General features: G+C 42.8%; 1 protein-coding gene across 9 annotated transcripts in view; it reads left to right on the top strand.

Annotated features, from left to right (window-relative positions):
• Positions 1 to 16,082, top strand: part of ZNF827 (zinc finger protein 827) — a 182,946-nt gene that overhangs the window by 162,795 nt on the left and 4,069 nt on the right. For 3 of the 9 annotated variants that reach the window (XM_055111878.2, XM_014344757.4, XM_063603952.1), the window contains exons 10-13: positions 1,928 to 2,099; positions 3,223 to 3,389; positions 12,049 to 12,240; positions 12,622 to 12,799. In XM_055111878.2, the coding sequence (XP_054967853.2) occupies positions 1,928 to 2,099; positions 3,223 to 3,389; positions 12,049 to 12,240; positions 12,622 to 12,799 (709 nt within the window). Of the gene's footprint in view, positions 1 to 1,927; positions 2,100 to 3,222; positions 3,390 to 12,048; positions 12,241 to 12,621; positions 12,813 to 14,318; positions 14,386 to 14,664; positions 14,700 to 16,082 lie in introns of those variants that run through there. The other 6 variants (XR_010112043.1, XM_063603954.1, XM_034959206.3 and 3 more) reach the window with 6 other exon arrangements.

Below are 16,082 nucleotides of genomic sequence, written 5' to 3'. Positions count from 1 at the left end.
CAGACATCTAAAAGGAATGAAATAGAGAACACTTCATACGTAAACCTGGAGCAAACAGCAAGAGCTCTAGTCAGAGGAAAATTTATAGAGGTAAACATTTTAATTAGAGAAAGACAAAAATAAAGGAACTTAATGGTCATCTTAAGGAATTGATAAAACAACAAAGTCTAGAAAGAAATGGCCATAAAATAGATAAATCCTGTTAAGCCTGATTAAGAAAATGAAGCAAAAATACTCAAAGTTAGGAATGAAAAAGGAAGCCTAATCATCAATGTGGAAGATGTTAAAGAATTATTGGAGAATAATGAAGCTCTAAGAAAAAAAGCTGAACACTTAGATGACATAGACCATTTAAACAGAATGACTAAAATTGACCCAAAGTGGGGAGGGAACTTGAATCAGTCAGTTCCCAAAGGGAAATTTGGAAAAATTATGAAGGACATACCGTTTATAAAGGCATCAGGTCCAGAAATTTTCGCTGGTAAGTTCTTTCTAACCTTTTGAGAAGAGGAAATTCCAACGTTATTAAACCTTTCCAAATGATAGAAAAAGATTTAAAAAGCTCCACAGTTTCACTTTATGGAGGATGCATAACCTTAATAACAAAACTTAACAACCTCACTTATTCATACAAACACAAAACTTCTAAAGAAAGAACACATTTTATCTGGATGGTGGGGCTCCTCCCCTGACCCTGCTGAGCCCAGATGCCAGTGCTTCAAGATGTTGGGGACCACCTATAACAATAATGGTCTCATATTTTGTAGAGAAGAACTTTTTTCCATGTTCTTCTCTGTGAACTAAAGAAGACAGGTATTTCCTTTAAGCCAGGCACAGTAATACCAAGTAAGCATTAAGGATAGAACACTGGAGTTGTTCTTTCCTTCATCTTCTGCTATTACCTTTATCTGTGTGATGAAAGCAAAGCCTGCTCCTTTTACTTTAATTTGCTTGATTAATCAAACGAATTCAGAATGCCACTCTGGAAACGATCCTGAAACATTTGTCAGTTTTATGAGAGGGTTTCCATTAAGAAATTAATTGAAATTCTTTATTTTATTTATGTAAAATGAAATTTCCAATTAAATTATTTCACGCAGCATTTTTTCCCCTTAATTTCATTAGTTTTTTTATTTCTTGGCCGACCCAGGCCAGGAGCTTAGGGAAAATGATGAGGTCTCTTTTACACTGTAGTCCTGCAAATGCTGTGTTTTATTCCCCCTCCCCTGCTCAGTACTCACCCACGACTGACACATGGGGTACACACACACACACACACACATGCACACTTGCTCACTCACAGAATATTCTTTTGCCCTGTGTGGGGCTTACCTTATCAGGAAAATGGGCTGTGGGTGTCCAGGAAAAAAAAAGCAGGTTATCTATTCTAGTTGCCCTGGGACTTTTTTTTTTTTTTTCTTTTTTTTTGAAACAAGGTTTACCTCCGTCACCCAGGCTGGAGTGTAGTGATGTGATTGTGGTTCACTGTAACCCTGACCTCCTGGGCTCAAGCAATCCTCCCACCTCCTCCTCCCAAGTAGCTGGGACTACAGGCACGTGCCACCACACCTGACTAATTTTTTAAAAATTTTTTGTAGAGATGGAGTCTCGCTGTGATGCCCAGGCTGGTCTCGAGCTCCTGTCCTTAAGTGATCTTTCTGTCTTAGCCTCCCAAACTGCTAGAATTACAGGTGTGAGCCACAGTGCCCAGCCGGAGATTTTCTTTTATATTTAGAAGTACTAATACAGGAGTGACCCGCTGGGTAAAGACTTTTAGATACTTACAATTCCTAGGCATTACCATTGTCTCCATCTGAAATATGACTTGAACCATTCTTTCCTTGATACCTTTAACTGATTCTTGCAAGGTGTTGGGACTTCCTTTTTTGAAAGCGATTTGGGCTTTTTCCTGTTCCTTCTCCCCCAGAGGAAAGAAAATACAAATGCCACTTGTGCCCCTATGCTGCTAAGTGCCGTGCAAATCTGAACCAGCACTTGACCGTCCATTCCGTGAAGCTGGTGAGTACAGACACCGAGGACATTGTCAGCGCCGTCACCTCTGAAGGCAGTGACGGGAAGAAACATCCTTATTATTACAGGTGAGTTGCAGATGGAACATGCTAGTCCGCCTTTCTCAGACTCTTGACTTCAACACTTCCTACCTGTCTGCTGTGGGCATACATCACGAGGCCCCTTTTCTCAGTCATAGCCTGGCCTTCATTTGAGTAATTTCTTTGCTCAGATTGAGCCCTGCAGTTGCACAGACTCCTCTCTTGGTTTGGGTGCCCCTGGTAGTATTAATTGAAAGAGAAATGGTCTTAGAGGTGGCTCTCTGGGGTGGAGCTCCAGACAGAGACGGGCTCTGGGGATGATGAATTTTTAGGTCTGTTCAGCTCAGAAGCTCCAACCTTTGTAACTGAGTGTGTTGCTGCTCCCTAAGAATTGTTTAAAAAAAAAAAAAAAAAAAGCTGAGGAAATATAAATCTGAGAACCCCAGAGAACTAGCCCAGAAGGCGTTATGTATTTCCCCATGGTTGTATCACACTTTAGTACGTGGATTTTATGTTTCATTTCTGTATTCAATCATGAATCAATATTGGTTTGATTGCCATAAAACCCCCAAGTTTCTGGCTGTCAAATCTTGTCCTAGAGAGTTGCCATACTGATTGGTGGAAACTTGCTTTTGCAGGAAATGTCTCTAGCAGTGGGTGGCTTCTATCAGAAGTTGTCCCGGATAGAGTAGCCTCTTGCTTGGAGTGCCATACAACAAAGTGTAGGTGCTTTCATTGCTACTAGGGAAGGTTTCCAGAGCCAGAGAGAGGTTCCTGGACTATGAGGTGCTCTCCGAGTTTATCGGTGGACCAGCACCACTAAATACCTTGGCAATGCTACCCCACATCTCTTTGCCCAAAGGAAATCAATTAGGTGATGTGCAGCATCTGGAATCCATAGTTTTAAATTAACTTTATGATTATTTAGCATCATTATAACACATATGTGATTGTTACATGATGCTGGCCCTTAGTCTCTTTGGCACAGTGACTACTTTAGAGGCATCCCAGAAAGCAGAAGAATTTTCTAATGCAAAACCTTTTGGTGGAGAGACAAATGTGTTTCAAATTCCAGTTTTCTTGAGTGTACTGTGTATAAATGGACAGCCCACATTTAGAAGTATGTGTCACCCTTTTCTCTCCCCCTCTTTTCTTTTACCCTTTCATGTAGTTGTCACGTGTGTGGATTTGAGACCGAGCTCAATGTCCAGTTTGTCAGCCACATGTCACTCCACGTGGACAAGGAGCAGTGGATGTTTTCGATCTGCTGCACTGCCTGCGACTTCGTCACCATGGAGGAAGCAGAGATAAAGACTCACATTGGCACCAAGCACACAGGTGACCATTCCTGTCTGTCCTTCTCACACTCCTTCTCCATCCCCTGCACCCCAGAGCACCTGCCACCTGGCCGAAGCATCCCCACTGCCCTGAGACATTGCCCTTTTCCTTCCATGGAAGGAAGGACTTTCCCAAGGCATGAAAGCCACATTTCCCTGTAGTCATAATACTGTTTCCTGGCATGCCTTGTGCCCCACTGCTCTGAAAGACTCCCAAGTTCAGATGTGGTTGAGAGGTGCCGAGCTCTTTGCTTGTTGCTCATCCTGATCCTCTTCCTTATCACCATATGTGACAGTCTTTCAATGCCCCAGTCTTACGCCTTTGCACACTGGCTCTCATTTAAGCCCCATAGCAACCCTCTAAGTGAATACTATTGTTATCACACTGTACAGTACAGGTGAAGAAACAGGCTTAACAGAGGTGAGATATTCCATCCAAGGTCAGCAACTAGGGGTTGCTGTGGTCACTAGTTTCAGTCACTAGTTCAGTAGTCACTAGTTTCAGTGACTACTGAAACTCAGCCCAGAACAGTTTTCATTCCAGAGCTTGCTCTCTGTATCATTGCTGTTCTGACAGCCCCGAGAAACACTTGGCAGAGCTTCGAACCTTTCTGTTTTCCCATGCCAGGGCACTACACACCTACTTCTGTAGGCTCTGTTCCTCTCCAGTGAAACTGCAGCCCTGACGCTCTCCTTAATGACGTATGGCATGTGTGTTCGCGGCCAAAGAAAACCAGATTCTCCTGAAACAAACCCATCACTGTCTAGGCCATGGCCAAGGCTTCACCAGTGCTCGCCTGTTATTTAAGCTTCTTGCCATTCTGGTTAACTTCTTCCATTTATTGATGTTAACATTCTGACTTCACCATGCAATTATACTCTCACAAGTGATGGTTACAAATGATACCAGCAAGGAGTCATTAAGTGAGAATGAGGAGGAGCTCCGTCTGCATTTGCGGGGCTTACAAATTAAGAGCTGATGTTGCTGATTGCCAGCCCTGGGTGTTGGGTCAGCCCCTCACATCATCAGCACTTGAAGGATTCGGGAAGGGGAATTTCCCTGACAGTTGTGCTGACGATGTACACAGCAGAGGAGGATCTCTCTGTGTTTCTCTGGCCACTTTGGCTCAGTGGTGCCAACAGTAATAAAAGCTTGTTTTTATCAGTAAATTGAGCAGCTATGACTTGGAGGTCTGCAGAGAGCCGTTATGCCGAGTGAGAAGGTGCCATTTTTACAGTCAGTTGTCTGACTGTAACCACATTAGCCTGTGGGCAGCAGGTGAGCTGGGAAACCCATGTTGAAGACAAATTAAATTCAGCATTTCTGGAGTGGCTAATGGAGGAAAAGGCCAAACTCTTTTCCATTACCACTGGCTTTTCAGATAGTCTTTTTTTTCTCCTTTCTGTTAACCTTTGTTCTAACCCTCTTTACTCCAAAGTATACCTGAACCCAGTTGAAAACCTTCCTCCCTCCCATCCTGCTCCAAAGCCCCCTCCACACCCATACCACCATAGAAACCATAGAAACCATATGGCTAGGCAGAAGCTGGACTTGTCATCATTTAATTGTCGTGAGTGGAAACTTCACAACTAACCAGTGCAAACACATACCTCGTAATTACCACAGGGAATGAAGCAAAGATCTTGTTCTCTCTGATGTGGCAGGATTCAGGGCTCATTGTCTAGCAGGAAAGAATATTCTTGTTTGTTAGTACAGTCACCCAAGAGTGAAATGCATTAAAGAAGTTTCTTTTTTAATTCAGTAGGAGCCTTTAATGCTGCTGCTCTAAGAATAAGGTTAAAACCTATTTTATAAGCCAGGGTCCTGCAAGCTTTTTTCAAAGGGGCAAATAGTAAATATTTTAGGCTTTCAGGTCATACAGTTTCTGTCACTACTACTCAACTCGGCTGTTGAAACTTGAAAGTAGTCGTAGACAATATGCAAATGAGTGGGCATGGCCATGTTCCAATAAAACTTTATTTATAAAAACAGGAGGCTGATTTGAGCCCAAGGACTGTAGTTTGCTGACCCCCATTATAAGCTAATGGTCTCACAGCAAGGGTTTCCTGTATTTAGTATAGTTTTGAGATGTTTCAGTTTGACCCAAAATAGATCAATCTAAATCTGTAAATTAGTAAGTTGGACTATTGCAAAGTTATGGTATAAAGCAATATATATGTTATATGACATATATAGCAGTATATATTCCCAAGAACAGGGAGCTTATCTAAGTCACTGCTGTATCTCAGCACCTGGAGCAGGCCCTACACAGTACAAGTGGGGAATCAGTGTACCTTCAGTGAATGAATATATTTGTGTGCAAGCTCATCTGTGCACATTTGTGCATGCTAAGTAAGAAAACTATTCAGACGTGACCCTTGCTTGAACCTTAGAGTCCTAGTGACTTATTTCTGTAATCTATGTGGAAGTTACTTGGCATGGAGGAAAGCACACACTGAATTCTCGATCCAGGTTCTAGACCCTATGGTACCATAAGTAGTATTGTGAATGTAGGACCTCAGTTAACTTCTCTGGACCTCCATCTGTTCCCTATATTTTCAGATGCGCAGAAGATGCCCTTAGGCCTAAGATTCTCTAATTTTATGAGCCTTGTTCTCTAATTTGATTTTCCTGTCTTAGGAAAAGGCCCCTATTATTTCAGTACCTTAGGAAATCTGCCACGCTATCTTGTTACCTAAGTGAAGTTGTGATCTACAGGATAAGCTCTAATCAACAGCACGCATTTTGTTTAGTCTCCTACAGAACCCATGCTTTCTCACATTTTCTTATGGGTTGGTGTTACTCCAGGCATGCCTGTGAGTGGTATGTTAAAGGGATACCTGAGGAACTGTCCTCTCATTAGGCATTTCCGCTTAGTGATCCCTCCTCACCTTCTTTCTCACACTGTCTGGCGTCTTGTCCCTGCAGAGAATATCAACAAGGGGAAAATATCCCCTCTGGTGCTTGTGACTTCTTCAATGCAAATTTTGCTGCAATTTCTAAATGTTGCAATAAATGGCATTGAGGAATCTGAATGGCTATTTGGAAAATACAACTATCAATACCTCACCTCACATTGACACCAAAATAAATTCCAGATAACTTACAGAATCCCTATTAACAAATCAGCCCTAGAAAAGCCTGAAGAAAATAGAATATTTATCAAGCTTCCAGAGCGAGAAGGATTTGTAAAAGCTTAAGTGATAAAATAAAGCACAAATGAAAACAATCGAGAGATCTGACACATAAAAATGTCTTCAGTTTGCAAAATAACAGAAAAAGAGAAACAAAACCAAAACCTGGGTCTGAAAAAATGTGTTTACAAAAATGATAAAAGGTTAATATATTTACTACATAGAGTATTCCTATAAACTGTTAAGAAAACCTTTAGGCCTCTAATTGAAGAATTAGCAAAGGATATGAGGACATGAGCAGTCAATTCACAATGAAGGAAATAAAAGCTAACCACTTACCATAAGGAAACACATACAGCCTCACTGGCAGTCCAGCTAAAACTCGAGGCTTATATTCCACCTGTTAAGTTAGGAGAACATTTGATATTAATACTCACTGTTGCTGGGATGATGCTGGTACTCACATTGCTGTTGCCCTGCGGAGTTGTAAAACTCCTTGGAAACTAATTAAGCTGTATATACCAAGAGGCTTAAAATGTAATGCCCTGTGACCCAGTAATCCCATCTCTGGGAATTTATTCATGGGAAAATATTCAATCGGTGAAATATTAATTTTACCTTTAAATTTAATTTTAAGGAACTATTTAAGTAGAATAATCCCCTCCATGGATATAATACAATCATTTAAAACAATGCAAATATTTTCATGAATTTTTTGAGAGCCAACTCTGTACAAATATCTAAAATAGCATGGGAAAATACAAAGTATTAGTTATCATTATTATATTTTATTATGTATGTTTTATAATAGAATAATAATATTTTCTATAATGCTTACCATGATCCAGACATTGTTCTTAATGATTTACATATAAAAACCTATTTAATTATCACAACCACCATATGAGGCAAGTGCTGATATCATCCCTATTTTATAGATGAGATAATTGAGGCACAAAGTTAAGTGCCTTGTTCAAAATAATACAGCTACTAAGTGGTAGAAGTGAGATTCAAACTCACATGTTCTGATCTATTTTATTTATTTATTTATTTATTTATTTATTTATTTATTTATTTTAAGACAGGGTCTCACTCTGTTGCCGAGGCTGGAGTGAAGTGGCGCGATCTTGGCTCACTGCAACCTCCACCTCTCAAGTTCAAGCAATTTTCGTGTCTCAGCCCCCTGAGTAGCTGGGATCACAGGCATGGGGCACCACGCCCAGCTTATTTTTTGGTATTTTTAGTAGAGATGGGGTTTTGCCATTTGGCCAGGCTGGTCTCAAACTCCTGGCCTCAGGCAATTCACCCACCTCAGCCTCCCAAAGTGCTGGGATTACAGGCGTGAGCCACGGCACCCAGCCTGGATCTAGAGTCTTTATTCTTAACCTTAATGGAAACAATTTAAAAGTAGAAGTGCTTACTTTGTTAAGAATGAAAAGTACTCTAAAATGTAACAGTGTCTGTATTGAGGAAGCAAGATGATTGGTAATTTTTTTTATGGTTTCAATTTCCTAATTTGTGCTGTTTAAAATTGTGCAATATTTAGGGGTTTTGTTTTGTTTTTTAAGTTCTCTTCAGCTGGTTGTCCTAATGTGTGAAGTTGCATCACCTGTGCACAGGTGTCCTTCACCAAGATCTTTGTGATGCTGAAGAAGGTAAATGACCACTTGGGTCACAGTTAGCCTTGGACTTGGCTGGCAAGGGCACCCTGGCTCTTTCCACAGACATAGCAAAACAAGATGAGGACAGAAACAGGAGAGGCTGTTTGGACTAGGGATTACACATTGAGCAAGCTGGGCTGCATCACAGAGTGGCTGGCACAGCACGTTGTATCTTTATACATTTATTAATTTAGGTATTTCTGCCTGGTGCCTTAAGCCTAAGGGTACTTGAATCTATGTTTAGAGATGGTAGTTGAAATTAATATGTTTTAATTCTAAAAATGAATTTAAAAGTATCACTTGCAACAGGCGAATATTAGAAGATGGAGTTGCAATATCAGGGATTCAGGGTCTCCGCTGAAAATGTTCTACCTAGAAAATGTAACTAAGCTGGTTAAATATATACTGATAAGCAAATGGCAATAATGGTACTAGTTGTCACATAGCTTTCTTGTACCAAGAGAGAAGTCTGTAGTCTAAAGTCATATACCATTGCTCCTCATGGTCAGTGACTGAGGTCACATACTTGCAGTTCTAATAGGAGCAAGATTTTTAAAATTGTGAACTGAAGTAAGAGTTGTCTGCCCTGGACCCTAAGTGCAGTTCTGACAGGAAAAGGATTTGAAAACATTGTAAGTGGGTACATATTTCTTCCTTTCTCTTTTTAAAAACTTTTAAAAATATGGTCACTCCAGAAAATTTTGAAAATGGAATAAAAGTAAACAAACATGACACCAATAATTTTACACTCTAGATGTAACCCACCATTACAGCTCTATTTCCAAACTTTGTATACCTATTATATATATATATATATATTTATTTATTTATTTATTTATTTATTTATTTATTTATTTTGAGACGGAGTCTTGCTCTGTCACCCAGGCTGGAGTACAATGGTGCCATCTCCACTCACCACAAACTCCGCCTCCATGGGTTCAAGCGATTCTCCTGCCTCAGCCTCCCAAGTAGCTGGGATTACAGGCATATGCCACCACACCTGGCTAATTTAATCTCCTAATAAAGGAAGTTAGGTTCTAACATTTACAGTCACTAGATTGCTTAATGAACTGATTTGAAGATAATTGAAGAATAGTCTCCCTATATTTTCTCCCCTAACCTAAAACGATGGGGTCATGTTGAATCTGTAAATCATTCTGTGGATAATTGACATCTTAACATTCTTAAGTCTTTTGAACCAGGAATAAAGTCTAGCTCTCCAGTTACTTGGGGTTTATAATGTACATCTTTAGGCCAGGTACGGTGGCTCATGCTTGTAATCCCAGTACTTTGGGAGGCCAAAGTGGGCAGATCACTTGAGGTCAGGAGTTCAAGACCAGCCTGGCCAACATGGTGAAACCCTGTCTCTTCTGAAAATACAAAAATTAGCCAGGCATGATGGCACACACCTGTAATCCCAGCTACTTGGGAGGCTGAGGCAGGAAAATTGCTTGAACCCGGGAGGTGGAGGTTGCAGTGAGCTGGGATCACGTTACTGTACTCCAGCTTGGGCAACAGAGTGAGACCCTGTCTCCAAAAAAAGAGTACATCTTTAGTTTATCACAGTAAAACTTCAAATGATCGATTAAACCACTTCATATGTTGTATAAGAACCTCACGCAAGTAGACTTCCATTTCTCTCCTCCTAGCCTTTATACTATTGTCATATGTTTACTTATATGTTTTATAAACCCTACAAAACAGTTATTTTTGTTTAAACAATGTTACTTTTATCTTTTAAAGACATTTCAATAATTTAAAAATTATGAATTTATCCATGTATTTATTATTTCCAGCCTCTTCATTCTTTTGTGTAGATCAGTTTTATATCTGGTTTCATTTTCTTCTGCCTGGGCTTTGAACATTTCTTGTAATTCAGGTCTGCTGGTGATGAATTCCTTCATTTGTTTTAATGTGAGCTTTTGTTTGTTGCCTTCATTTTTGAAATATATTTTCACTGGGTATAAGATTTTAGGTTGACAGTGTATCTTTCAGTACTTTAAAGATGTTGCTTTACAGTCTTCTTACTTGCATAGTGTCCAGTGAGAAATCCACTGTCATCCTTGTTTTTGTTCCTGTGCACATAACATATCTTTCTTCCTCTGGCTACTTTCAGGATTTTGTTCTTTAGCACTGATTTGAACAATTTATGATTTTTTTTGTATAGGTTTCTTCGTGTTTCTTATGCTTGAGGTTCATTGAGCTTCTTGGATCTATGGGTTTATGATTTTCCTCAAATTTGGAAAATTTTTGGCCATTTCAAATTTCCACCCTCCCCACCCCACCAGGGATTCCAATTAAACTTATTTTAAGCTTCCCAAAGGCATCCCACAGTTCACTGATGCTCTTTTCATTTGGGGAGATTCCTTTCTGTTTCATTTCAGATAGTTTCTATAGCTATTATCTTCAGGTTTACTCATCTTTTCCTCTGCCATGTCTAATGGGATTACTGCTGGTAATAGACACTGCTGGTGTTAGACAATGTCTGTTCTGGGTCACCTTTGATTGGTTGATTATTCTCAATTCGAATTGTGTTTATCTTTTTGCACATCTGATCACCTTTGGATGCAGACATTGTGGTTTTTACCATGTTGGGTGCTTAATATTTTATATTCCTATACATACTCTTGACCTTTGTTTTAGGATGCAGATAGCTACCTGGAAACCTCGTTCCTTTGGGGTCTTGCTTTCATGATTCTTTGGCGGGTCTAGATCACTAGGCAGTGATTTATCTAGGTTTAACCCACTACTAAGAGACCTTTCTTAGTTTTCTACCTAATGCCCTGTAAATTGTGTTTTTCCAATCTGACTGGTGGAAACAGGCATTATTTCTAGCCCTCTCTGAGTGCCGGGCACTGTTCTCTAAGCTTTTCAGGTGGCTTTTCCCCCTCCAACTATGGGTAGTTTCTTCACCCCCGTGCTGTGATCCATACTTTGCTGAATACTCAAGGGGGACCCTCTCTGTGTCTCTGGGGTTGTTCTTCTGTGCTGCCCCTTCCTCTCTGATACTCCGTCCTGCAAAATCTGGCCAGACCCTCAGCTCTGTATCCTCCACTCGGAGTCTGTCAGGTTCCACCTGGTTCCTCCTCTCTGCAATGAAGCCTGGAGAGTCTCAAGGCAGGAAACTGATCAGTCATATGGCTCACCTCTTTTGTTTCCTGTCTCTCAGGGGCCACTTTTCTTCATTGCCTAACATCCAGTGATATGAAAACTAGCATTTGGTATATTTTGTCTGATTTTTTTCAGTTGTTAGTAGTAATGGTAAACCCAGTCCCTGACGCGCTCTCTTGAGTAGAAGCAGAAGTCTTCTGACACTAGATTTTAATGGCCAGCTGACTTGTTTGTATCTGGCTTTGAGGGAGAGGGTCCCGAGTACTGATGAAGAGCATGGACCCTGGAGTCAGACGAACTCAAACCTCTTCTCCACCACTTCCCAGCCATATGATCTAGGCCAGATTAACCTTTCTGTGACTCCATTCCCTCATCGTAAAATGGGGCTGATAACAGTTGTGCCACATAGGATTTTTGAAAAAACAAAATGAGATAATTTAAAGTATAATACAGTTCCTGGAACATGGTAACATGTTTAGTATGTCTTTGCTATTACTGTCATTTTATTTTAATTCATGTAAGACCTTAATAAACACTTGTCAAATTAATGAATGCCTGCTCTTGGCCCCCAGTACCACAAAGGAGGTAGGTGCCTTAGGACCTGGGATCCCCCAGCAGTGGGGGAGCTGGGGACATGAGCCTGTGCCCCCAGAATGATGATGCATCCATGAGACTCAACTCGTCACCCTCAGTTGCTATAATTCTGAGGATTTTCATCTCATTAACAGACTAGGTTATTTGCTTATTTTTCAGGGGAAGACAGGAAGACCCCCAGCGAATCAAATAGCCCCTCTTCATCCTCCCTCTCAGCTCTGAGTGATTCAGCCAACAGCAAAGATGATTCAGATGGCTCCCAGAAAAACAAGGGCGGGAACAATCTGCTGGTCATCTCTGTCATGCCTGGGAGCCAGCCCTCACTGAACAGTGAGGAAAAGCCAGAGAAAGGTAAGGAGGAGGTGGGTGTGAGCCTGCTCAACCCTCCGCACCCAGGATGACCCATTCTTGAGAATAAGCCCTGCACAGGAGCGATGTCAAAAACTGATAATAGGCCCAGGATGCAGTATGCTGGGCCTCACCTAAAGTTTGTATTTCTTTTGGCTTAATTTGAATCCGAGTAGGGGGTGGAAGGATGGGGAGGGTGACATTGATTCCGATGTTTGTACATTTAACTCCTTTTAGCACAGAGATATGGGGAACAGTGCCTGGAAGGGTATAGCTGTCGGGCGTCGGAGGAGGCGGGAGGGAGTGGGGAGGAGCTTGGCTCCACTCCTGCCCTCCTCTCCCCGCTGCCCTGTGCACCTCTATACCCAGCTTCGGTCCTTGCAGGGTTCGAATGTGTTTTTTGCAACTTTGTCTGCAAGACGAAGAACATGTTTGAGCGTCATCTGCAGATACACCTCATCACCCGGATGTTTGAGTGTGATGTGTGCCACAAGTTCATGAAGACCCCCGAACAGCTGCTGGAGCATAAGAAATGCCACACTGTCCCCACCGGTGGGCTCAAGTAAGGAAAGCAAGTACAGAACCTTTTACTGCGTTGTTATTAAATACCCTTTCCCCTTCCCTACCCCGTCCCTTCCCGTGAAGGTTTTGGGAGTCATGGAGAAGGGGAGCTTGGTATGAGGGGAGTTAGTCAGGAACCCCTGCTGCCTTTAGCTGGACTGAATTAGACCTGTCCCCCTAGGGTGTCAACAGATGTCAGTAGGAGAATCCATTTTGCAAATATCCCGGGATTCAGGGCAAGAAAAAAGACACGTTGAAACAACCCAGCATTCAAGAATAGACTACACTGCTTGAGTTTTCTTCAGACTTGATTTTAATGGACTCAGGGCTTAGTGTCCCCAAGCATAAATCATACTGTGACTGAGATTCACCTTCTCTGTTTTTCCGATGGCTTGCTACATATCCTTTAAGTAAGCATTGCAACCACCCCACCCTCCAAAATTGGACAGTTTGAACAGGCAGGAAGCAACATTTTTCATGCAACGATCATGTGCTTCATGATCCTCCTGCAAACATACTGATGTTTTCTTCCCAAGATCTAGACAACGAGCATCATCTTTAACCAGTATTTTCAAGAGGCCCTTTGGTCTCAAGTGAGACCAATCAACTAATATCAAACATACTGTGTGTCTGGCTTGATAATAGGTGCCAACAGGCACACAGGAATAAAACACCATTTCCACCCTCAAGAAATGTATGTCCTAGTACTACCTCATCTACACAGGGAAATCAGAGTCCCTGTTCACAAGGCACTTAGGGTCTGGTAAAGAGAAAGCAGCACAGGTAGGAGGACACAGAAAGACACAGTTTTCAAGGCATAATTACTAATTCTCAGCTAAGCGATCATGTTGAATGAAAAATTACATTTTACTTAACACAAGGGGGAAAAAACCTTTTGTTTTAAAACATGTTCGTCATTGAAACGCACAACCTGCCAGAGAGGTGGCATGACTCCCCCAGATGGGTGAGGAAGGGAGAGATGGAAAAGACCCTGGGAGTGGAGTGTTGGGGTCAGTGCAGGCTGGGTCCCCCCAGGCCCCTGCCTCCTCAAAAACTCCCCCACATAGAAGAGTCAGGGAACAGCAGGACCTCCGTTGAACTCCATTTCGTTTCACTCTTGGGGGAGGGGGAGGGGAGGGCAGAAGGGATTGGGGAGGGGGTGATTATAATTCAAGGAAACCAGTAGATGGGAAATGCCTAGGAAGAGCTTATTTGGGGATTTGATTTGGTTTGTTCCCACTGTCCCTTTATAAATATTTGTGTGCTCTCATTTTAAAAAGAGAAACACCAGAACCATGTTTTTCTGTGGTTGGACCAGTGCTCACTGCCCTTCCCAGTAGCCCAGTCACACCCATGAACATTGCAGCCCCTGCCAGTTGTGGCTTTGCCAGTTCGCCTTTCCTCAGGGACCTCCAAAGTCCCCAGCCTCTGAAGCCATTGGGGAGAATGCACAGTGAATTCTGATGCTTTTGCTGGTACAGACACTTCCCGTGCGGTGCTAACCGTCCCCTGTGTAATAGTTTATGTTCTAGGATGACCAAGTAGAAGAATACTTTGAAAAAATTGATAATGCCTTCTGGCTATACAGTGAGTCTTTGTTTTGTTTTGTTTTGTTTCCTTTGCCATATCAGAGAATTAATTTGCCTGAGAGAGTGTCTTTAAGAAAATAACGGGAGCACGGAAAACCCTTAGCACTTTGCCTGAGCAGTGAAAGAAAGATTGAGCTGTGGGTCACAGAAATGTCCTTAAAATGAAACAGACTGCTGATGTCTAAATTGCTTTTCTGTGATGGAACTGCTTGTACTCTATATCCTGTTCATAATGCAGATCAAATAAGATTATACTATTATTTTTCTTTTGCCGTAGCTCAGGACAGTGGTGAGTTTCAGACTCCTCTAGGTAAGGCCCAGCTTGGCGTAGGGGTTGTGTGTGCACCTGACCTGGGAATGGGCTTTATATTTCTCTCGTGTGCACTCTTCTGTGAGCTGAGGTTCAAAGGCTAACGGCGAGCTTGGCGCTGAGGAGGCCGTGCACGGTGCACTTGGTTGTGTTGGGCTCTGCTGAACACCTCTCCAGACCCTCCGAGGACAGTCCACTCCTGAGCCCTGCCCTGCAGGAGCCAAGCAAGAGCTGAGGCAGCCACTTTTGCATCTGCATTCTTTGTGGAAAGAGAGCAAACACGCTACAGTTCTCATATAAGCCACTGACTCCAGCCTGGCAGCTTCTAAAAGAGAGGCTCAGCAGAGTTTGTTAACATGGCCTCACCACTCCTCGTGGCCCCTCTGGACAGCCAGGAGGGTTGGTGGTAGCATAGCCTCACTGCAAAGGATGGAGAAACCGAGCCACAGAGAGGCCCAGGCTAGGGTGTCCAGCTCCAGCCTGACAAGGTGATGGAGCTGGGACCAGCATCCGCCCTTCCAGAATCTACCTAAATTGCCTGTAGAGACCACTCAAATAATGAACCAGTATGTCCTGAGTGCTTACCGTGTGTTAAGTACTCTACCAAGCACTGCAGAGAATGCAGAGGAAATGTAAGATATGGTCCTGCCCTCTGAGAATTTCCAATCCAGTTGGATTATTATCCTGTCTCCAGCATAATCATGTATTAATAATGTCTTCGAGCTCCAGATAGCAGTTGTCTCCCTCCCTCCTCCCTTCCTCATTAGCAGATGGGCCGTTGGGTGGGCTTCCTTCTCCTCCCATGCCCCTGCCATAGTCCTCAGCTTCCTTTCCTGACAAAGAGCTAGTCCTGTAGGGAGATATGTTTTACGAGTACATAGATATGTACACATGCACACACACAGAGAGACACACACAGGCCTTCTCATCCTAACAACCCCTTAATAAGCACGATTCTGACCCCTGTGACTTTCTGTTTGCTGGAGGTAGCGCTCCCCCTATAAGCTGTTCTTTAAAACCTCTTAGCCTTTCTGCGTGTGCTTGGTGTGGTGCATGAAAAGTCGATTCTTTGTGTTGCTCCCATCTAGAGGGGAGGTCAGGAGGTTTAGACCTCTGCGCTGTCTGGTCGGGAGTGGGGAGGGCTCCGAGGGGCCGGGCGGGGGCTGGAGGGGAGCACCAGCAAATTGATTCCTGGCACTTTCTCTGCTCCCCTTGGTGAGGGCTGGCCTTGCCTGTATCGGCCAAGAGACCCAGAATAGGCTGAGCGGACCTTGCCAGAGCTGCTTGTCAGCGGGGACTGCTCTGTCAGCAGGGAGAGCCAAAAAGGGCCGTTCTACCCCTGAGAGGCGGCAGGGCCGGGCTGGGCTGGGCAGGCCAGGCCTCAG

This window comes from Pan paniscus, chromosome 3 (genome assembly GCF_029289425.2).
Source record: "Pan paniscus chromosome 3, NHGRI_mPanPan1-v2.0_pri, whole genome shotgun sequence".
Lineage (NCBI taxonomy): Eukaryota > Metazoa > Chordata > Mammalia > Primates > Hominidae > Pan > Pan paniscus.
Note: the sequence above shows the minus strand (reverse complement) of the source record. Positions and strands in the feature narration are given on the sequence as shown.